At 44.1% G+C, this 22,811-nt stretch overlaps 1 protein-coding gene across 2 annotated transcripts in view; it reads right to left on the minus strand.

Moving 5' to 3' along the window:
* Window positions 1–13,592, minus strand: part of Pank1 (pantothenate kinase 1) — a 70,779-nt gene extending 57,187 nt beyond the window's left edge. Inside the window, exon 1 of one of the 2 annotated variants that reach the window (XM_028773506.1) lies at window positions 13,040–13,592. In XM_028773506.1, coding sequence (XP_028629339.1) covers window positions 13,040–13,592 — 553 coding nt within the window. Of the gene's footprint in view, window positions 1–12,233; window positions 12,435–13,039 lie in introns of those variants that run through there. The other variant, XM_028773507.1, reaches the window with a different exon arrangement.
* Window positions 13,593–22,811: the final 9,219 nt, after the last annotated feature.

Raw genomic sequence — 22,811 nt, forward strand, 5'->3', positions numbered from 1 at the left:
ACTGCAAATGCATAACTGGCTTCACGCTTGCCAGTTCACACGGTGTAAACACAACCACCATAGCCAAAGACAACGAATGCAAAGTCAGAGAGACGTGTGCACATTCAAGTCCTACCCCCAGTGTGTGCTGGCTTGAGCACACCATCAGAACTATTGGTTTGCTTGTGATATCCCAATTTTTGCCACAGTCCTGGTCTAATTTATGACAGCGCTACTACAAATACACGATCACCTCAAAGAATAATTCTCATGTGGGCTTTTCTCATAGTAAAACCCTCTGTGAGGGGCTGAGCAGGCAGCTCAGTGGCAGTGTGTTTGCCTAGGATACAAAAGACCCTGTGTTTAATGCACGGAAGTGCATACAACTAGGGGTGGTGGACGCCCATAATCGTAGAGTAATTATAGGCAGAGTTTGAAGCTACACTGACCTTATGAAATTCCACATCAAAAATAAAATTAAAAAAGAATAAAAAACTTTATATGCAGGGAAAGGACACTCCCCAAAGATAAAATATGATTATCCCCTTGGCTGAATGTCTATTTATCTTTTATTTTGATTCATTTATTTATTCTGTTTAGGTCTTGCTATGTAGCCCTGGCTGACATGGTGCTAACGATTCTCTTGCCTCAGCTTCCTGTCAAGTGCTGTTGTAATATTACCTGCATGCTATCACTTTGGCTTTAAATGTCTTCATGGGCTACAGGTAGTTGGAAGCCAACATGCTGACCTCCATCTATAATTCCAGCCCACTGAGAGACTGACGCTGGAGGATCGAGAGCTCAGGGGCAGCCTGCACAACTTAACAAGACCGAGTTCCAAAACTATAACTACAAATGTTAGAGCATAGGTATTGGAGAAGCATGATAGCAAAGACACAACTAATTCAGATCCTGTCATACACTCATTCATGACTTTGCTGACCTTGGGAACTTACTTCCAAGCAACTACTGCAGGTTCGCACGAAACCAGCTTAGAGTCGCACAAAACCAGCTTAGAGTCTGACGAAACTGAAAAATATCAGTAGAACTTGGCTCATAGGAATAAAATTGATCTGTTCCAATGGGCTCCGATGGAATCATCCAATCTGAGTTCAAGGCTACCAAGGACAATGCCCTCTCAATCCTTTACATCACTCCCAAGAAGCCTTCTTTGGGTCTTGGGTCAATATTGGCCTGTAACCCGATACAATCCACGATAAATGACATGAGTGGAGTCTGGCAGACAAGAGTATAGGCCAGCTTTATTTCTTTAGGGACTAAGGACCCAGAGGAATATATTAAGATAATATAGCTATCTTAAAATATCTAAAGGGCTGTCATAAAGACTGATTAGATAAGCTGTGAAGGAATCCAGGGTAGAAGGCATGGGGAGAAGGGGAAGGTTTTGACATAGAGCATCTATATAACCATCGATAATAGCTAACAGCTATTGAGTGCCTGCATTTTTTTTTTCAGGAAGCCTCAATATACTGCGGACTGTCTTAAAGCTTAACATTGACAGAGTCTCTTTATCCCAGGGCAGTAGACCTTGAGAGATAAAGGAGTTGTTTATCCAGAGCCCCAGAGAACTTCAAGTAACTGGCATTGTCCAAATTGGCTAGAGCCCACAGGTTTATGCAGACATGCTCTTCCTGTTTCTAGAGTCCTTGCAGCCTCAGTCGCAGGAAAGATTCAAGGCCAGAGAACCAGAAGGCCTTGCTGAAGGCAACACGAACCCAGAAAAGAGCACCTACGAGAAGACTACAAGGAGGTGGGGTTTTTTTTTTGTTCTGTTTTTTGTTTTTGTTTTTAATTTACTGGGGAATAGGTTAAAAAGATGACCCAAGAGCTAGAGGCAGCTGTTCTAAAATCTTGTTCAATTCATGTAGTTCTTCAAAAGAAAAGTAGTGATCTTTAAAACCCTTCTCATCTCCTTCATCTCTATCTGCCTCGTTCAAAGGCTGAGAGATCAGTCAAGATCAAAGGATGTGGTTTAAAAGCAAACCTTTGTTGGGTGCCCACGAGATGGCTTAGTGGGCAAAAGCACTTGCTGCCAAGTCTGAGGATCTGAGTTCTCTCTCTGGAGCCCACGTGATGGAAGGACAGAACTGACTCCTCAGAGTTGCCCTGTGGTTGCCATACGTGTGCTGTGGTATGTGTGTGTAATGTAACTTAAATACAATTTTTAAAACAGTTTAAAATTAAACAAAAACCTTGTCCCGATACCAAATTAGCAGTTAAATAAATTACTCAGTTCTCTTATACACTAAGTTGCCAACATTACTCTTGGACAGGACATGCCTGTTTGTCGTCAAGAATTGCAATGGAGCAATCTATGACTGTAACCAAGACTTATGATTGCCATATAGTCTACTTATAGAAAGGTCAAAGAGCGTTAGGAAACCCTCCTTCGGGAGTGATCGAGGTTGGGGTTGGAGACTGCTCTGAAACCTGGTCCTCAAATGATCCAAAGCATCCTTATGCCATTATCCTTATTTGGTCCTCTCCCTAACTGGTAGGATGGACATCGGTTTTCCCATTAATTAAAGTGCCTCAGAAAAGTTTGGACCTCACTCAAGTCTACACTGCTAGTAAGTGGGAGGATCCGAGTCTGAATCCTGAGCTGATCTTTCCAAAGCTCTTTTCACTACAGAACACTTATGCCCTGCGGCTCTCCAAGCTTCCTGTTCGGCAGAGTCAAAACCCTGAGTCCTCAGTTTCTTCATCTGGTGATAACTGCAGTTCTCATCTCACAGACCACCATAAAAGGGGGTCCACTTAACACTTGGCACACAGGAAGCTGAGTGCTCCTTAGTATAGACTACTGTTACTTCCAAGGACCCATGGATAAACTTACTGCCAAGGCTATTCTGGCTTCACGCACCTATCTGTTTTTAATTTAAATGGTCCCAAGAATCACCACCGACATGCCGGTCACTTCACTGCTCTGAGCCTCTCCCCACCTGCACAGTGGGGAACATACATGTGCTTTCCTAAAAGCAAACTTGGAACAAAAGGTACACAGGTCTTGCTCAACGATGGCTACCTGCAGGTGTCCACAACTACAACGAGTCTCTTCACCTTCACTCCAAATGACAGTGAAATCATAGTGACCAGGATCATGGTTTCTGGAGTTACCCCTAAACAATGAATGACACTTCCTCACCCTTTGGAATCATCCAATACAATCAAATACATTCTCAGAGAGAAGAACATATTCAGAAATAAACATTCTACTCCAGGGACATAAAAGATGCCATAAATTAAGAAATACTATACTAAGCTTGACAACTGTACTATCTAGAAAAACATTTTTTTTACTCTATTTCTGTAAATGTCACACTGAGTACACTGAAGTTTCTATATTTGAGTTAGAATATTGTCATTCCAAGGTGGGTGAATCCTGGCATATATATTGAAACTAAGGCTTTGTTTATTACTAAATTTAATAAGACACCAAACAAGGCTGGAGCTATAGTTTATGAGAAAGTGCTGGTCTAACATGAACAAAGTGCTGGGTTCAATCTTAGGTACTGAGGACATAGGGGGAGCAGTTATTGTTTGTTTGTTTTTGTTTGTTTGTTTGTTTGTTTGAGAGACTGCCTCTCTCAGTAACCCAGGCTGGCCAGAAACTGACTGCACAGCCCAGGAGGCCTTGAATTATGGACAATTCTCCTGCTTTGGCCTCCATACTCTTAGGTTTACTTATGTAAATCGTCGTACCCAACAGATAGTTTGTAACACACACACACACACACACGCACACGCACACAACTGAACAATAAATTGAGCTAGACTGGGACAATAAATAAATAAATAACCAAAACAGCGACCTGTCACTTAAAACTAATACTTCCTCTACAAACACAGTTCTTTCCAAAATTGCTCTGGGTTCCATCTTACTTATAATATGTCCCTCGTGCTAACAACTAACAGCACTATTTCCATCTCTGATCACAACAACAATCAAATACAGCTGCGTGTATGTTAGATGTGTAAAGTATATGAGGTGTGTTATGTGTGCGTTAGGGTGTGTTAGGGGTGTGTATGTGTGTTAGGTATGTGTTTAGGGGTGTTTGTATGTGTATGTTGGTGTGTATGTGTGTTTGGTTTATGTGTGTGTTAGGTGTGTATATGTATGTGTTGGGGGGTGTCTATTAGGTGTATGTGTGTGTGTGTTAGATGTGTGAGGTGTATGTGTGTATTAGGTGTGTGTGTTAGGAGTGTGAGGTGTATGAATGTGTTAGCTTCGTAAGGCGTGTGTGTGTGTGTGTGTGTGTGTGTGTGTGTGTGTGTGTGTGTGTGAAGACTGGAGGATAACTGGAAGAAACAGTTTTCTCCTTCTACCATGTGGTTTCCAGAGACTGGCCATGAGTTGTTAAGCATAGAGGCAGCCCTGCTGAGCCATCTCACCTAAGCCTTGAACCTTAACCTACAACTTAAATGTCTACTTAGAACATAATTGGCAAACCTAAAGCTGGGCAAGGTAGGCCACACCTGTAATCCCGGCCTTTGGGAGGATAAGGCTGGACCGTCACAAAGGCAAGATCAGCTCATTCACCAGAGGGAATTCTAGGCCAGCCTAGGCTAAGAATTCTTGTCAAGGAGTAGAGGAGGGGCTGGCAATCTGACCATGTTCCAGAGGATGGCTCCTGCTTGCATTGAATATTTTGTAATTTAGTCTGCATACTTCTTGTCTGTCTGGAAAGATCGATTGTGACTAAAGAAGAAAAGAAAGGCAGATACATCTGGACTCTGAGGATACAACCAGAAAATTCTTCCCACTTCTCTTCATGCTGGCTTTTCTGATTGGCCAATTCAAAGGTAAAGTTCAATCGTCCAAGGGCAGGATCTTAATATTTTAAAACTTTAGGCCTTGTACTTTCACAATTGTAGCTAGAACTCATAAGTGACTTAGTTCGACTCAGGTTTGCACCCATGTTAATACATAATGGATTTATCCATTTTCTGCTACCAGAACATTTTTGTTGCATGATACAAGAAATCAGAACCTCTTACCCAAAAGCTGGCAGCTCCCCTAGAACTCCTGCCTGCTACCAGGCGATGGAAGGAAAGGGTAATGGTATCTATGCCTTGCCCACCAGAAGCTGCTCAGGGGCCTGCCTTCCACAGAGCCCTGTATGTCCAGTTACCACCGTAGCATTCTCCTCTGTCCACTAGTGCACAGCCTCATCCAAAACAATATGCCATGTAACTAAAATGACTAGGTCCTACTTCCTTTGTTACTTTCCTCCAAATTAACTTCTCTCTCTCTCTCTCTCTCTCTCTCTCTCTCTCTCTCTCCCTTCCCTTCCCTCCCTCCCTCCCTCCCTCCCTCCTTCTTTCCTTCCTTCCTGTCTGTCTGTTTGTCTGTCTTTTTTTTTTTAAGACAAAATCTCCCCATGTAGCTCAGGGTGACCTGGAACTCCCTACATAGCCTAAGCTGACCTGAATCTTGAGATCTTCCTGCTCTGCCTCCTGAGTACTGGGATTACGGACAAAGTGCCACCACGTTTACCACACACACACACACACACACACACACCTAATACACACAAACACCTCACATATCTAACACACATACCAAACACACACACATCTAATACACACACCCTAACACATACATATACACACCAAACACACACATAAACCCAACATACATACACACCTAACACACACACCCCTAACACACACACACCTTGCATACCTTACACATTTAGCACACAAATACACCTCACATACCTATCACACACTGCACTGTGTCATTTATGCACACTCCCAGAAAAGTATTGTTGCTCCTGTCTATATGTGGTGGATTGATTCTAGGACCCACACACGCTTCTTTCCATCTGAGGATACCAAGTCTGTTCTTGCTCTATATGAGATGACACAGTATTTGCAAAAACAGAACTGCCTCAGTTATACCTTAAGTCAGCTGTGGGTAACCTATAACATCTAACCTGTTGCAAATGTTATGTGATCAGTTGTTATGCTGACTGTAAGTGGGTTTGTGTATGTGTGTGCATTTCATGATGTAAAGACCTAGCTACGGACTAAAGCGAGACAGGGTAAATAAATTATGGCTCATCCACATAACAGAATATTGGGCATATAAAACAGGAATGTATTAAGGATGATACTAAGTCATAAGGAAATGTTTATACTGGGTTGCTGGGATTGAGCGACAGCTTTGTGAGGAAGAGCTGTCTTAGCTCCCCAGTGCTCATGCTCCTTCCCAGGCCGGTGACCTCACTAAAGGAGGGAGGAGGGGCAGAGTGAAGAGTAACTGAGGAGGTGGTTTGTAGGCCACCTGCCTAGGTACAAAATGGCAGGCTTCAGGTTCAATGAGGGAATAAGGCAGAGAGCACCAGAAGTCTCACACATATACACATATCTACACGTATACACTTGTATACAAAATGAATATACTTCAGCAGGGGACAGAGAGGCAAAGAGCTAAAGTGCTTAATTTCTGTTTAAGTTATCAATAGGGGGTCAAGAGGTTGCTGAGTACAAAGTGGATCAGTGGGTAAAGATGTCCGCTAGCATTGGCAACCTGAGTCTGCTCTCTGGAGCCCATGTAAAGGTAATAAAAGCAAAATGACTTCACAAAGTTCATCTGAACTCGAATGAGTGTGATAGTACATATGCTCCACCCCCCACCAACACACAGACACACACACAGACACACAGACACACTCTACCAACTGAGCTACATCTCACGGATAAATGAAAAAATGTGTGCGTGCGCGCGTGTGTGTGTGTGTGTGTGTGTGATGAACAAAATCACAAATTCAAATGTCTAGCATTGAATTAAAACTAGGCATGGAAGTAATCCCAGTAGTCCCACCACTCAAGATGCAGAGGCAGGAGGATCAGAAGCTCTCTAGGTTGGGGCAGGAAAAGTGGCACAGCAGTTAGGACCGGGGTTTGATTCTCGGTACCTACACAGCAGCTCACAACTGTCTGTAACTCCAGTCCTAGGTAACCTGGCACCCTTTTCTAACCTCTGCAGGCCCCAAGCTCACATGTGGTACATACACATTCATGCAAGCAAAACACCCATAATAAAAATAAATATTAAAAAACAAAACACAAAAAACAAACAAACAAACAAACAAAAACCTCAAAGTCATCCCCAGTTACAAGTGAATCTGCTGCCAAGTTGGGATCTGGAGATTCAGCCTCAATTAACAACTAAACAAACAAGCAAAGAAAAAACCAGTTAGCCAGGAAGAGGGGCATGTGCCTATAATCCCAGCACTTGGGAGGCTTACCATGAGATCTAGACCATCCTGAACTATGTAGTAAGTTCTAGCCAGCCTGGACTACCTGTTTCAACAAGAAACAGACAAAAAACCAAACAACAGGGCTGGAGAGATGGCTCAATAGTTAAGAGCATGAACTGCACTTCCAGAGGTCCTGAGTTTAATTCCCAACAACCACATGGTGGCTCACAACCATCTGTAATGGAATCTGATGCCCTCTTCTGGTGTGTCTGAAGACAGCGACAATGTACTCATATACATAAAATAAATAAATAAATAAATAAATATTTAAAAAATCAAACAATAACATAAATGATATCAAAATCTTAGCTTAGTAACATTCAAAATGATGTGGCTCACTGTAGCTGATTACCAGTAGCATGCCTGTAATCCCAGCTCTCTGGAGGCTGAGACAGGAGAATCATCTATGTAAGCTACAGAGCAAGCCAGTCTCAAACAAATAAACAACATACAAACTTTAAATGCCCTATTTGGGGTTTTGTCTTGTTTTATTGAGACAGTGTGATATGTATCCTAGCCTAGATTCAAATTTGTTATGCAGCCAAGGGTGATCTTGAACACCTGATCCTCTAGATCAGTGGCTCTCAACCTTCCTAACGCTGTGACCCTTTAATGCAGTTCTTCATGTTGTGGTGACCTGCCCTCAAACCATAAAGTAATTTCATTGCTTCTTCATAACTGTAATCTTGCTAGTGCTACGAATTGTAAATACCTGTGTTTCCTGATGGTCTTAGACGACCCCTGTGAAAGAGCTGTTAGACCTTAAAGGATTGCAACCCACTGGTTGAAAATGGCTGCTCTGGCTTCTACTCCCAAGTGACAGAATGAGAGTCATGGGATGCCATGCTGACTTGGGATCACTGCTGGAGATTGACCCTGGGGTTTTGTTCATTCCTGGGCAACTATTCTACATCACTAGTCATCCAACACACACACACACACACACACACACACACACACACAAATACAAACCAAACTAATATCAACAATAAAAACCTAACTACTTGTTATTGTTTGTGGCTGGTGCATGGTGTGTGTATTATGTATGTATATTTTTATCTGTCTTAGTTTGTGTATGTGTATATATGTGGGTCAACATGTACCGCAGTGTGGATGTGAAACTCAAAGGATAACTTGCAGGAGCTGGCTCTCTCCTACTATTTGGGGCTTAGGGGAGTCACACTCATGTCACCAGGCTGTGCTGTAAGCAAGCCCCCTCACTTGCAAGCCCGGATGCTATATCTAAATCAGCTGTTTCTGAGAGATGGAGCATGAGAACTTTTTCCTGCTGTTTTTCCACAGTTTTGTAGGAAAGCGAGACAAGTCTGGGACTTGGAGTGCTATAGATAATAAAGTAAACAGTTCAGTCTCTTTTGGTTAGGCACCATGCTTCTTTTTTCAAAGGAAGTCAGTCAGAGGCAGCATCTTCTGCCTCTACTGCTTGTCCTGAGATTCATGGTGGACAGTGTTGAGTGATGACAGCTGGCAGGATGGAGTAAACACTCCTGTCATCCTCACACAAGATCTACGTGCTCTGACCACCCTCCCTTTCACTCGTTCTGAAGCACAAAGGTTGGGTACTGGCTCTGACCACACACAGCTGAGATTCAAACTCAAGTCGTCTGCGTGGAGTGACAGGTCAATTTTCACAATCCCATAGAGGTTTGGGGTTCACAGCTCCTTGGAACTGTGTTCACGTCCAAACTTTTGTAAATGAGTTGACCACCATAGCTGTGCTACTTAGCCAGTTCCTCAACATCAGCACAGCCGGGCAGCCAGACTTGGTCCCTAGCAAGGTGTCAGGAGTTGCACCCCAGGAAATCTAAACTCACTAAAACCTGCTTTGGGCTTTTGAGCCAGCTTTTCCAAGTGACCTTTCTGAATTCGTTTATGTATATATGTAAAATAAAATCATCAGGACTATTTTTAGCTTAATGCTGGAAATAACACTGCTGACAAGTATTAACTACCTATTAACCAAAATAAAATAGAGAGCTGTCAGGCAAAAAGGTAAAATCAAATCAAATCCGCACAACAGAGTAGATCCAAGGAGCCTCTCTCCTGATGCATCACTGGGAAACACTGAAGTGCTTTTGACCAAAATCAGCTACAGAAACGGAGACAGCTATCAGTGAGGTGGCCACGCACCTGAATCACTTTTTCCGCTTCACATTTACATATGCGTGATCCTCCATTTCAAAGTACATGAGAAAACACCGTTTCTAATCAAACGTCAGACTTAATTGGAAAGGAAGTAACAAAAGGCAGTCAACAAAGGTGGGGTTGGGGGACAGGCAGGGCACAGGAGCAGCTCTATGGGTGAGTGTGCTTTTGGCAATGGCAGGCCCTAGTTTCAATAGCCAACACACACACACACACACATACACACACACACACACACAATACATGAGAACATAACTAAATGCTCATTCATGCAACAGGCTACATAACTAATATAAAGGTCACACAGGAAGATCTGTCAGCTCTGAAACATCATGGAGTTCTGCAGGTATCAGAAACAACACCGAACTTAACTCTAGCATCTCAAGAGCACTTGTACCATAGCGGAGATGATGATGCTAGGTAGCCGGGGGCAGGCAAAATAAGTGAGGAAATCTGAAGAAGTTAGTCTTAGGGAAGGCCTCCAGGGAGTGCATAAGGGAAACGTCACTTAGATGGACATTAAATAGACACCTTTCTCCTTTCCTTGCTTAGTCAAACAAACAAACAACTGATTTGATTTTTGGAAGGTGCTAGGAGATAAACCCAGGGAGTTTTGAAGGCTGGAAGTCTCTGTCTTCTGTTACTAAGCATTCCTTCAGTCTCCTGATTTGATTTCTAGATTAGAACACCTTCATAAGGAGAGAGTGGGTTTAAGATTTGGGTTTTAAGATTTACAGGTTGTTACTGTTTGTTTGTTTGTTTTTAAACTTGTACGTATGTGTGCATGCCGCATGTGCGCAGATGCCCTTGGAGACCAGAGGAGGGTGTCAGCTCAGATAGGGCTGAAGTTACAGAGAGTTGTGAGCCTTCTGGTGCCGGTGCTGGAAACCAAACTCTGGTCTTCTGGAAAAGCAACATGTACTCTTCACTGCTAAGCCATCTCTCTCTTGTGCTAAACCTAGTTTTAAGTAAGAAATTTTAGTAGTGAAATGTACAGATGTACGCCTTAGGGCGTGTGAACTGTATTTCAGAACTGTATGTTCAGAGCTGAAGAGACGGCTCGGCAGTGAAGCCTATTTACTGCTCTTGCAGAGGACATAGGTTTGGTTCCACCCCCTAAATGGTGGCTCCCAACTATCTGTAACTCTAGTACCAGGGGATCTGACGCCTTCTTTTTACCTCTGATGGCACCAAGCATGCATGTGGTACAGAGATAAACATGTTGGAAAAGCATTCCTATACACAAAAATAAAAGAAAACAATGTGTGCTCAAATCTAAGAAAATTATAATAGGATAATGAAAAACAATGGTTGATTCAGCCTTTTAAAAAACTGTAAGTACACCAGGCTGGTGACACACTCCTTTAATCCCAGCACTCAAAAGGCAGGGCCACATGAATCTTTACAACTACTGTGTTCCATGCTACACTGAAGAGGCTCCTACTTAAAAAAAAAAAAAAAAAGTAAATAAATGAAGTGTGGTGATTTATTGTAGAGACAGGAGGATCAAAGAGCTCGAGGTTATTCTTGGCTGCACGTGGAGTTTGAGGCCAGCCTGGGCTTCATGAGATCCTATCTCACGAAAACAAAAAAGTAAATAAATAACTTATAAATAACAGAATCTATAAATAAAAGAAGAATTAAAAGCTTTTATTTATTTTTTTGTAAGAAATGCAAACCACGTAGCTCTGACACAAAGTGCACAGGCAGACGATTACGTTTTCTTGTGTTTTAAAATAATTCCTATGGCTTTGAAAGCATAGTAAAGGCTCAGGTTAGTTTTCTCTTCTTCAAATATTGTTAGAGTTTGTACTTTCAATTCCTTGAGAAAAGCATTTTAGGAAGTGCAGAGGAAGGCATGATGACCTTAGCACTTGGGAGGCTGAGACCTAAGGAGTGTCAAGAGTTTCAGGCCAGCCTGGGACTGTATCACAAAACCCGGTCTCAAAAATACCAAGAGGCCAGAGAGACAGCTCAGCAGGTAAGGGCCCTTGTCATCAAGCCCGTCAACGTGAGTTTGATGACCCAAATGTGATCACGTGTCAGGAGAGACCAACTCTTCCAAGTTGTCCTCTGACCTGGGCTGCCAGGCATGCTTGAATCCACACATCCACCACCACACAGTAAGTGATAGAGAATGAAAAACCACAAAAAGAAAAGATTTCAAACCAGTGACTGCCTATATCTATCACCCTTCCCCCAACTCACCATGTAGCTCAGTTTGATCTGAGGCTTGAGACTATCCTTACTCAGCCTCCTGAACGTTTCTCTTCCTTAGAGCCTAGTTAGTGCTGTTGAAAACTATCATAATCTCTTTAAAATGGAGATCAGAGAAATAAGTAAACTGTGGGTTCATGGAAGTAAAACAAACGAAATAAGACACAGGTGTCAGCCAAACTGAAGTTCATAAAATAATTTTTCAAGAACTATAAAAAGTATGTAAGAAAAAACAAAAAACCGCAGACACTAAATAACCGTCTTACAGCCATGGTCAAATCAAATCTGCTGGGCAATTCCCAAACTCCACACACACACCTTAACATTTCAAAATGCAAGCACTGGATTCACCCAGTCTTGTTAAAGCGTTTCCCAAAGTTTTAGAAACGAATGCATTGCAGAAAGGCTATGAAAACTATGAAAAGAGATAAAAATTATAAACACAGAAGAAGGAGTTATGCTGCTTGCTATAGATCAAACTTTTACAGAAATTCAATCCCAATTTAATCATTTCCCAACACGGAACAGTAATTTATATGCAACAAGTACACGTTTGAATCCGATCGCTTACTACCGTGTACTTACTTTGCTTTCTGCCATTTATAAGCTTCATTAAAGACACCCACAAAGAGGTAACCAGTGGAATGCAGTTAGGCTGAGATAAGGGGGAAAAAAGTCGTAATCTCTACCTACAAACTGACATCCCAGAACGTCAGGTGGGGAAGGTACCCTTTACAATCTACCATTATATATACAAGCCTCAGATTGTGAAACAACGCACTTTTCGGAGCTGTACAAATACAAATACTCAACTCTGCCCACTCCAAGGTGGGGAAAACCCACCTGCCGTCCTCATTGGTCCACACAGTTCCGGCCCACATGGTGTCAGTGGGTGTTTCCCTCTACACAGGCCGTCTTACTGGCTGTGTGGAAACACTGTTTAATAGGCTGTGATTTGGGGGATTGTCAAACTCCACGCCTCCTTAAGCTTGCCAATGGGCCCAAGATACTGGCGGTTACTCTGCGATTCAAAGGGCAAACTGGAAGCCCGAGTTGCACGCCCCAAAAGATGTGCTCGGAGAAGGGAACAGTGAGCCGGGGGCTGTGCCAGCCCTCCCGCCCTCCCCCTAGTCCCTGACCCAAGATCAGTCGGGTGTATGCCCCTGGCCACCAATAAGAGTGGGCAGTGCGTTCGCCTTGCCTCCACCGCGACCGAGGGAGCAGCTACAGCTAGTGTATGACCGACCCACCAGGCGGATAGGACTAGCCAGGCGCCACCGCGGGCCGCCACCTAGGGCGCCCGACGCCTCTAGGGAGGACGCAGTCCAGAGCGGCGCTCTGCCGCCCCCCTCGACCGCAGGCACCGGCGTTTCCCTGCCGGCAGGACTTACGCGGCCTGTTCTTCCTCCCGGAGTCCATCCTCCTCCGCAGCCGGCATTTCTTGGCTGGAGAATCATGCTGGGTGAACAGCGGCTGCGGCTGCAGCTCGGACGGGAGCTGGAAGCGTGGGGGCGGCGGGTCGCGGCTGCAGGCGGCCGGCGGGTGGAAGCCGTTGTGCAGCAGCCCGTTCACGGCGGCCGCGGCGCCCTCGGGGGCCCCCGGGGACTGCAGGGCCGCGCGCTCGTGCTGCGCGCCGCGGTCTCCCATGCCCGGGACCGGCGGGGCGGTGCGCGGGCTCCGGCTCAGGCAGCCTCGCTGGAGGTCACGGTCGGCCGTCCTCCGGTCTTCCGATCCACCCTGCGGCTTGCTCTCCCGCAGCCTCGGCGCCGCGGCCGGGGGTTGGCGGCTCGGGCGCTCCTCCCCTCCTCCCGTCGGCGTCCCCACGTCTTCGGCGAGCTGGGGCCCGCGCGCCGGGCTTGCTGCTCCCGCCCGCAGCGTGTCGGCATCGCGCGCCGCTGCGGGAACCTCCGCGGACCCCGGCCGGGGAGCCCGCCTCCCCCTCATTCCAAGGCCGAGCCACTTCAAATGCGGCTTCCTCGCCTCCCAGACCTGTCCCCGCCACTGAGCATGCCCAGTCCTACCCGCCACCGCCACCGACGAGCTTCAACGTGCGGAATGAAGTTCTCGGGGTTTGCGAAGAGGAGATAGGCGGATCGGGCTTTGTGTGGCGGAGCGAGCCTAAAGGGTACTGGGTGAGGTAGGCACGAGACCGCCAGAAGCCTCGAGAGGAATGCCGGAGGAAGCCAGATATTTGCAGAGGTTTCAGGTTTGCTAATCCTATCCCCAGGGGGCTAGTACCTTCACAAGGTCACCCATGCTCCCATCCCCGCCCCCCGAAAGTGTGTGTGTGCTGGCGCGCGTGCGTTAATGTGACCAAACTACTCCCAGGTCTGAAGGGAGGGAAGAGAACAATTATTTATAGAGAGGTAGGCAGCCTTGGAGAAGGAGGGGAGTGAAATTCCTTGGCTGGCACACGCACACAAACACCATGTGTTCTCGAGTTAGTTGTCTTTTGCAGAGAGGAAACCTAGGAAGAGAGAGTAAGGACAGTGAAGGACAAAACTAGGCAGGAATAACCGGTGCTGGAAGAAACCAAGTAAACAGAAAGGATCCCAAGCTATAAAAAGTACATTCCTCACCCAGAAAAGACCGGCGCGGGGACAATGCCCTGTTCTGTTATTTATGAAGTAAAAAAAAAGTTGCCCTGGTTATGAGAAAGGGAACCAGCACCATGGTAGCCCCCAGAGTTGTCCCTCAGTTCCGATTCCCACTGTCATTGAGCAAAAGACAAAGTCAGTATTTAACACACCTGTTCTAGGCAGTGCCAGTAGGCGGGACACAAATTTAAAAAGTACCTAATACAACCTTTGCAAATAATAAATGCTCACAAGGGTCTAATGTAAACATTAAAGTCAGGCTGGGAATAGAACAGTAGGATGCTTCTTACCACTGGATTCTATCTGTACCAAGGAATAGAGAGAACATAAAAACTGCAGGCCATTGTTTCAAGCTACTATGAATACAGCATGCAGAGGCCAAGACCCTCACTGAAGTTCCACATCGCCAAGCTCAAACTCAACTATTTGACCCTCTGAAAACATGTATATTAAAGACATGGTCCCCAAAGTCCCCAAAGGCCAGCTTCAGCAGTATGAACTTCCCTCTACCTCAATCCTAGCAAAAGTGACCTAAATCCTCCATTGGTCCAGAACTGCCATTAGCAGTACCCAGGGTTTATATTTCATTTAAGGATTTCTTCCAGCAGAGCCCTTCCCAAAATCAACAGGTTTAGAATCCATGCAGCCTCTCTCTTCTGTCCACCTGTCTTTTCAAATAAGGAAACCAAGGCACTAGAGACATAACTGAGATTGAACTAGAAACCAAAATCTAGAACTCAAACATAATCCCTATCCTCTCTGCTTCCTTGAATTTATATAATTTGACGACTATGAGAAGTTACCTTAGGTAATCTAGCCTCAGCCCATCTCCTGATTTTAGTCCAGTTCCCGGCAACTTGCTCCTTCAGGCCTGTAATCTCTCCCTACTCCTCTAACCCTTTATACCTCCTTATTCTGGCTACAAAAATACCCATAGCCTACCTAGTGACACAGGCCTGCAGTCCCAGCTACTCAGGAGGCCAAAGGAGGAAGACCTCAAGTTGAAGGCCTGCCTTAACTACTTAGTCAGTTCAAGCCAGTTTTCAATACTTAATGAAACCCTGTCTCAAAATAAAGAGACGCTGGAGATGTATAGCATTTGGCTAGCGTAAGGCTCTAGGTTCTGTCTCTAGTACATGTGTTCCCTTATATCTAGATGATCATAGTGTTGGGACATCAAAGATGAAATGAAATAATATAAATGCACAGTCACTCGGAACTAAACAAGGGACTGCAATCTTGGGGCTTCTCACTTCATGCAGTAAATTTGCTAAAAGCTTCCACTGCCACATTTCAATATGCAAATTCTCACAGAAATATGCAATTCTGGGAGTGAGTATCTAGAGCTTCCTCAAGATACAATGATAGAGAGTCATCTGCCTTAACAGAGTGTTCGAGGGACACTTAACTGCTCAACCAAGCAGTGGGGAGACATGGGGACCAAGTGGAATGTGACTGTGCATTCTCATCTGCGCTGAGTGGATTGGCACTGTAGTTCCTTCAAGGACACCTCCTCCAGCTTGATTTCGCAGGCGTGGTGAGGGAGGTCTGAGCCAAGTGGCTCAGACCCAGCCAGGGCAGAAGTCCTAGTACAGAAAGTCTCTCACCTGCTTCCCTTGCAAGCACAAGCCAAGTGACATCCCACAGGTTTATTCAAGGGTATGTGTAGGTGGTGACCATGAACCATCATGTGCTCCAGGACAGCTGGAACAGTGAGGAAAGGGGAGCCCCACAATCCTCTTCTCCCCATCTCTGCTCATTCACTATCAACCATTTATTAAGTGTGTATGGTGCTGAAGACCTCAAAACAGACTCCTGGGATATGAAGGCAAAATGGATGCCTTTACTGCGCTCGGAAGGTTACAATATACTGGAAAAACAATAGATCATTCATTGGTTTTCTCACTCAGTGTCAGGACAATAAGCCAGAGTCTTCACGCTTCTTCTTCTTCTTCTGTTTTGGGGATTGAAACTGGGGTTTGACTAGGGCTCAGCCAGGCAAGCCCTTAATCACTGAGTTAGAACCCCAACTATCTTTTGTATTTTGAGGCAGCGCTCACTAATTTGCTAAGGCTGGTCTTGAACTCACTCTGTAGCTGAGCAGGCCTTGGATTTACGATTCTTTCCCTTCAGCCTTCTAAGTACGATTACAGGTGCCGATAAATCCAGTTGAAAATTTCTACATTTCCTGCTGGTTGTTGTTTGTTTGATATCTCACTGTGTAGCCGTGGCTCTCTGGCCTGGAACTAAATTTGTATACCAGGGTGACCTTAAACTTTTAAAGTTCTGCCTGCCTCTGCCTTCAGAATACTGGGATTAAGGGCATGGGCTGCCACACTCGGCATTTTGTTCTTGTTCTGTTAGTCCTTGAGCTTGCTTTGTAGCCAAGAGTGGCCTGGAAATCTTGATTCTATGGACTCTTCTTCCCAATTTTTGGGTTAAAGACACTACACCCAACAAAGAATTTTTACGCTTTACCTTTCTTTTTTAAAAGAGGACATTGGAGTTGACAGTGGGTGTGGTGGCTTGTGTGTGGGATGCCAGCACTCAGAAGGCTGAAGCAGGATTGCCCAAAGTTCAAGGCCAAAAGTACTGTGTAGTGAGATTCTGAGAAAAAGAAGGAACGCTTTTGCCACAGCCTCCCACGCACGTGGACTGTAGCATAAACCTGCTTGACTACGTTTCAACCTTCTTTCTCTCCCTCCTTCTTTCTGCCCCTCCCCAGCATCCTTCCCCTCAGGCTGCCTCCCTCTCTTCCTTCCTTTCTGTGTGGATCTGGTTGCATAAATACTTGGAGTTTGTAGTGCCAGGGGATGGAATCTAGCCGGGGCAGATGGCCAATCACTAAGTATGACCTTTGCCTTGTAACCTGGTTTTATTTTTGTTTATTTGTTTGCTTGATTTGAGGCTCCATCCCCTCTCTGTGTGACTCCCTGTGTGCCCCTGCCTGGCCTGGAACTCTGTGTAGACCAGCTTCCCTTTTAATTGGAAGCAAGTCTCTTCTCTACCTCCTAACGTCATGCCCTAACACTTGGAACAGTAACCTGATTTTTAATTTATCTATGTTGCCTTTTGTTGTTGTGTTTTTCTTTCCTTCCCTTCCCTTCCCTTCCCTTCCCTTCCCTTCCCTTCCCTTTTCTTTTCTTTTCTTTTCTCTCTTTTTTTGAGGCAGGCTCTCACTATGTAGCCCTGGCTAGCCTGGAACTTGATGTATAGACCAGCTGGCTCTCGAGCGCTGGAATTAAAGGTGTAAAAGTTGTATGACATCACACCTACCGTCATGTTACTTTTTGAGACAGAATTTAGTGATTCTATGTTGAACTTGCAATTTATTCTTTGTAAATTAATTTTTAGGTTAGCATACAAGGTACTGAGTTTTGTATTATTACACTACATTCCCATTTGTCCCCTATCTCATCCCCACCCCCTTACTGTTAATCTCTGAAAAAAAAAAAAGATAAAACCCATCCACTGTGCTACCATTATACACTCTGACTGTACAGATTTTAGTTACTTGGGAAAATAATAATAAAGTCAAATATGGGGTTAAGGAGTTAACTCAGTGGTTGAGCGCTTGCCTAGCAAGCACAAGGCCCTGGGTTTGGTCCTCAAGGTTGCGGGTAGACACAAAATAAAATCAAATGTTCCCAAGCTTAAACTGGTAAAAAAAAAAAAAAAAGCAAAACAAACAAACAAAACAAGGCTCCATCACCAGCTTTGCAAAACAGGAAGCAAAATAAAGAAACACAAAAGGAAAAATATACACCCCTGTGCTTTCCTGCTTTCAAGACCTATGAGCTCTGAGAATGGATACAGTGGAGTCCCATCTGTTGTTAAACACAGGACTTTAAAAGGGATCTAACAGAAAAGTGTTCACTGAGCCAATAGAAATGTCAGAAGAAGAGTCAGGTTCTGAGCCAGAGTTCAACATCCACCAGCACATAGTCTAGACAGACTTTGGAAAGAGTCTGTCAGGCCTGGAGTTCAGAGGTGTTTTTCAGTTCCCTCCTGGCTTTGGCTTTGACACAGGATCTCACTGTAGCCTTAAGCTTGTGACCCTCTTTTCAAATGCTACGATTAAAGGCATGAGCCCACAGGCTGGCTTAATTTAGTTATTTTAGTTGTCTTACCTGTACTTGGCTTTTGAGACAGGGTTGTACTTTGTAATCTTAAGAGCATGCCACCAAATTCTTAAAACCCTTGGCATTTATTGCGGGTTATTTATTGAGTGTTTTATGTGAATGACAGTGTCCTCTCCCCTCCTTTTTTTTAAAATCATAACTGATTTTATTCTAATTAGAGAGCTCAGGGTGAAGCCAGAGACAGGTACACCAGAAAATAAGGCTAAACACCAGAAAATAAGGAAAAGATCAGAAAATTAGAGGGCTGGAACTGTCTTTCTTAGGTGGAGGGAGGGCAGAGAATGGGGAGACAGGCTCCTACTTCAACCCAGACTAGCTGGCACTTACTATGCAGCCGAAACTATCTTGAACTCTCAGCTGATCTACACTGGAATTATAGACATAAATCATCACAGAAGGTTGAGGGTTAAATTTTTCAGTCCCACCCAACAACCTGTAGGTGGGTAGAGACTAAACTCTAAAGCATGTGGATAATGTGCTCATAAGAAACTAAAGCAGCAACCACAGAGCCTGCCTGGGTCTGCACCAGGGCCTCTGAGTATATGTCATGGCTGATGGCTTGGTGGTTTTATAAGACTCCTAATAGTGGGACCTGGTGTATCTTTGATTCTTTTGCCTGCTCTTGAGACTCTTTACCTCCTATTGGATTCCCTTGTCCAACCTCAATATAAAGGCTTTTGCCTTATCTTATTGTTATCTCATTGTGTTGTGTTTGGCTGTCTTCTCTCAGAGGCCTGCTCTTTTCTGAAGAGGAAACAGAGGGTAAGTGGATGTGGGGGTGTGGTGCCTAGAGGAGTGGAGTGGGGGACCAAATTGTGGTCCAGATGTATTGCATGAGAGAGAAATCTATTTTCAATAAAAGGAAAGAGATTTAATGCACTTCCATGTTGTTCTAATTTTTGTTCTTCTTTTGACGTAGGGTCATCCTGTATAGCCCAGGATGTCATCAAATTGGCTATGTAACCAAGGATGTCCTTGAACTACTGATACCCCGGCTTCTGCTTTCTGAGTGTAAACCTGTACCAGCAAGCCCAGCACCCTGGTGTAGGTTTTAAGAGATGAGAGATGACCCTACCCCATACATGCAATGCATCCTTTCATCTGACTGTTTATCTGAATTCTCTAAGTAGATAAACCTAAGTAAAGTAATTCCATGAGTTCTTTCCTATGTCAACAACAAAAAACATATATAACATTGAAAAAAGAAAGGATATTTTATTGTAGAGCCAAATATGGGTAACTATGGCCATGAACACAGATTCAATTTGCTTCAAATTCCTTCAGATTCCATGATCCAATAGGCTAACAATTACATACAGTTTTTGGTTTGGTTTTGCTTTATTTGAAATAAGGTAACTCTACCATAGCTCTGGCTGTCCTGGAACTTGCTATGTAGACCAGGATGGCCTGGAACCTACAGAGATCTGCCTGTCTCTGCCTCCTGAGTGTTTGGATTAAAGACACAGCTCACAGTGCTCAGCTTCGTGAATCTTTTATAGTAAGAGAAAAAAAAAGAAAGTTTTAAATCAAGACAATTTTAAAATACATTGCTAGAAACATCAGGTAAGTGAGTTAAGACAAAGCACTAAAATCTGTTACAGATCTGCTATCTAGCTATATTCTTAGATTTTAGATTGGTGGATGTGAGTGGATTGCTATAAATACATTTCAAAAGGTTTTTATGATAGGCATAAGCATGCTAGGTTGGTCATAGGAGTGGCTTTCAGAGGAACTAAAAATAGCCCAAGATAATTTAGCTTTGGTATAACATTTTAACTTTCAGAGTCATGAATTTAGTCATTTGGCCATGTAGAACCTTCAGTATGTATGTTGCCATGGCTCCTTTTCTTCTTCCTTAGGAATCTTAATTCACCCTAGCAAATTTTGAACCCAAGGAGAAAGTTCTTGGGATACCAAATATACAGCCAGTCAGAAGCACAGGTCACACACTTAGCTGGGACTTGGAGTTAGTGTCTAAGTTAGAGGCCATCTTTGGGGACTGAGTCCTTACTTAACCTGCCTTAAGTAACCTCCAGAAAGAAAGTGTTAGAATTGAGTTTTAGGGTGTCCACTTACTGGATACATGACCAGCTCCCACATCTGGTTAGAGCAGCTTTATGTTTTTTGTTTTTTGGTTGGTTGGTTGGTTGGCTGGTTGGTTGGTTGGTTGGTTGGCTGGTTGGGTTTTTTGTCAAAGTGGGAGGACAGAGAACAGTTGTTCCTTTCTTCTCCCACACACTCCGTAATTCTGCTCTGGTGCCTCCTCAGACAAAGTGCTTTTTCTATTACCTGGAGATCTTAGGCCAAGGCGGCTGGGACCTGTATAATAACATCTACTGCTTGCACTGCATTCGGCTCGTATCAGGAACTGGAGGGCTTTGCTTCTCACTGGGATTTGCTATCTAGCATCTTAGATTTCTGATTACAAAATGAGTTTTTTCTCCTTACAAGAATACTGAGCTGGGCATGGATGGTGGATGTACCCTTGGCCCCAGCATTCAGGAAGCAGACACTAGAAGACCTGTAACTACATAGTGAGACCCTCTCTCCAAAAAGCCAATAAAAGACCTGCTGAAATGACTTATCTGGTAAAAGAAAATGGCATACAATTCTGACAATGCTAGTTTCCTTGTAAAGGTCCTGACAGTGAAAAGTGGTCATGTGACTTCTGCACATGAGCCAGGGGACTGGCACATGCTCACACAACCAACAATAATAAATTTCTTATTAAAAACATAGAAACAAGTAAAATTTTCAAATTCAATCCCTAATAACAACAAAAGAAATTAGTCCCAAAATTCTAGCCACACTCTCTTGTTTTGATGTAGCTTTATACACAAAATATTGTAAAGAGCTATTTTTCCTTTTAACTCTGTGTGTCTATACTGACTGCAGGGCCTCTCAGAGGCCAGAGATGTCCCCAGGGTGGCTGAATTTATATGATGTAGCTGTATGTATCTGCTATGGGGATAAGGAACTGAATTCAGGTCCTCTGGAAGAACAAACAAGTGATCTTACAGCCCCACAGACTTTTTAAACGAATATGTTTAACTGATGGCCACTGTTATCAGTAGTGAGCTTACAGACTGGGGGATATAGCTCAGTGGTAGAACACTTGCCTCCAATGAGATCTAACTTTACTAATGAAGAAAAAATCCTGTCGATGAGTTTACATTGATTGATAAACAAGAGTGGGGAAACAAAGCCCTCTTCCATTACAGACTGTGCATTCTTCTCAGGGTGGTGGAGAGGAAAGGAAGCAAGTAGATGGGTAAATAAATACAGGCTGTTAAAGAGACACAGCAAGTAAATTAGGATAAAGCACAGTAAGTGGAAGAGGGGTCTATTTGTAAGGGAGTAATAAAGAAATCACATGGTGTTGGTAACTGAAGGTTGAGATGTGATCTGTTGTGTAAAGAGATGGAAGATCAAAGGTCCATGAATCTTGGTGCCTAAGTTACTTTTCTATTGCTGTAGCAAATTAAATCAATCCACATCCAAGGCACTTTATAGAAGAAAGCATGCAATGGGGGCTTACGGTTTCAGAGGACGAACGAGTCCAGGACCATCATGGCAGGGAAAATGGCAGCAGCCAGGCAGGCATGGATCTGAAGCATTAGCTGAGAGCTTACATGGAATCCATATGTACAAAGCAAAGAGAGAGCTTCACTGGGAATGTGTAGCTTCTAGAAACCTCGAAGGTCACCCTAGTGACACAGCTCCTCCAACAAGGCCACGCCTCCTCCAGTAAGACCACACTTCCCAGGTCTTTCCAAGTAGAACCACCAACTGTGGACTAAACATGGACACATGGAGCCTATGAGGCCATTTCCGTTTAAACCACACCACTGGGGATGCTGGTGAAGAGGGTGTGTACACATGTCCTCAAGAATAGTAGAAATGGAGGGAGGTTGTTATATGATAAGCACGTCTGGACTTTTGGATTTTTCTTCCCTGCCTGTTTTTGAGGCAAATACATACAAATAGTGAAGTTTACCAGCTGCAACTGAAGCTACCAGGATTTCTATATATATATATAAAATTTAATATTTAAATATATATATTTAACACAGCCCTCAGCATTCCAGTAGCCAGTATGTATGGGAGCTCCTGGCCACCCCACATACACCAAGTACATAGGCAGCAGTATCCACCCCTTGCAGTTTAATTCAGTTTTGCCTCTTTTCAGATTCCACAGGTCAAGATATCACTCTCCTAAGACCTCTATTGTCATCCAATGCTAAGTGCAAGGGCCAGGTTGTGACCTCTATTTCTGACCAACCAGTTACAGAATCCGAGTTCCCTTGTCCTGCTCCTTAGGTTTGATTGTCTGCCAGAGGAGCTTAAAGAGCCCCTTTGACTGTAAAGGATATTGTAAGAATGCAGGCAGATAACGAGATGCAGGGGTCAAAATATGGGGGAGG

This window comes from Grammomys surdaster, unplaced genomic scaffold, assembly GCF_004785775.1.
Source record: "Grammomys surdaster isolate TR1022 unplaced genomic scaffold, NIH_TR_1.0 229, whole genome shotgun sequence".
Classification (NCBI taxonomy): domain Eukaryota; kingdom Metazoa; phylum Chordata; class Mammalia; order Rodentia; family Muridae; genus Grammomys; species Grammomys surdaster.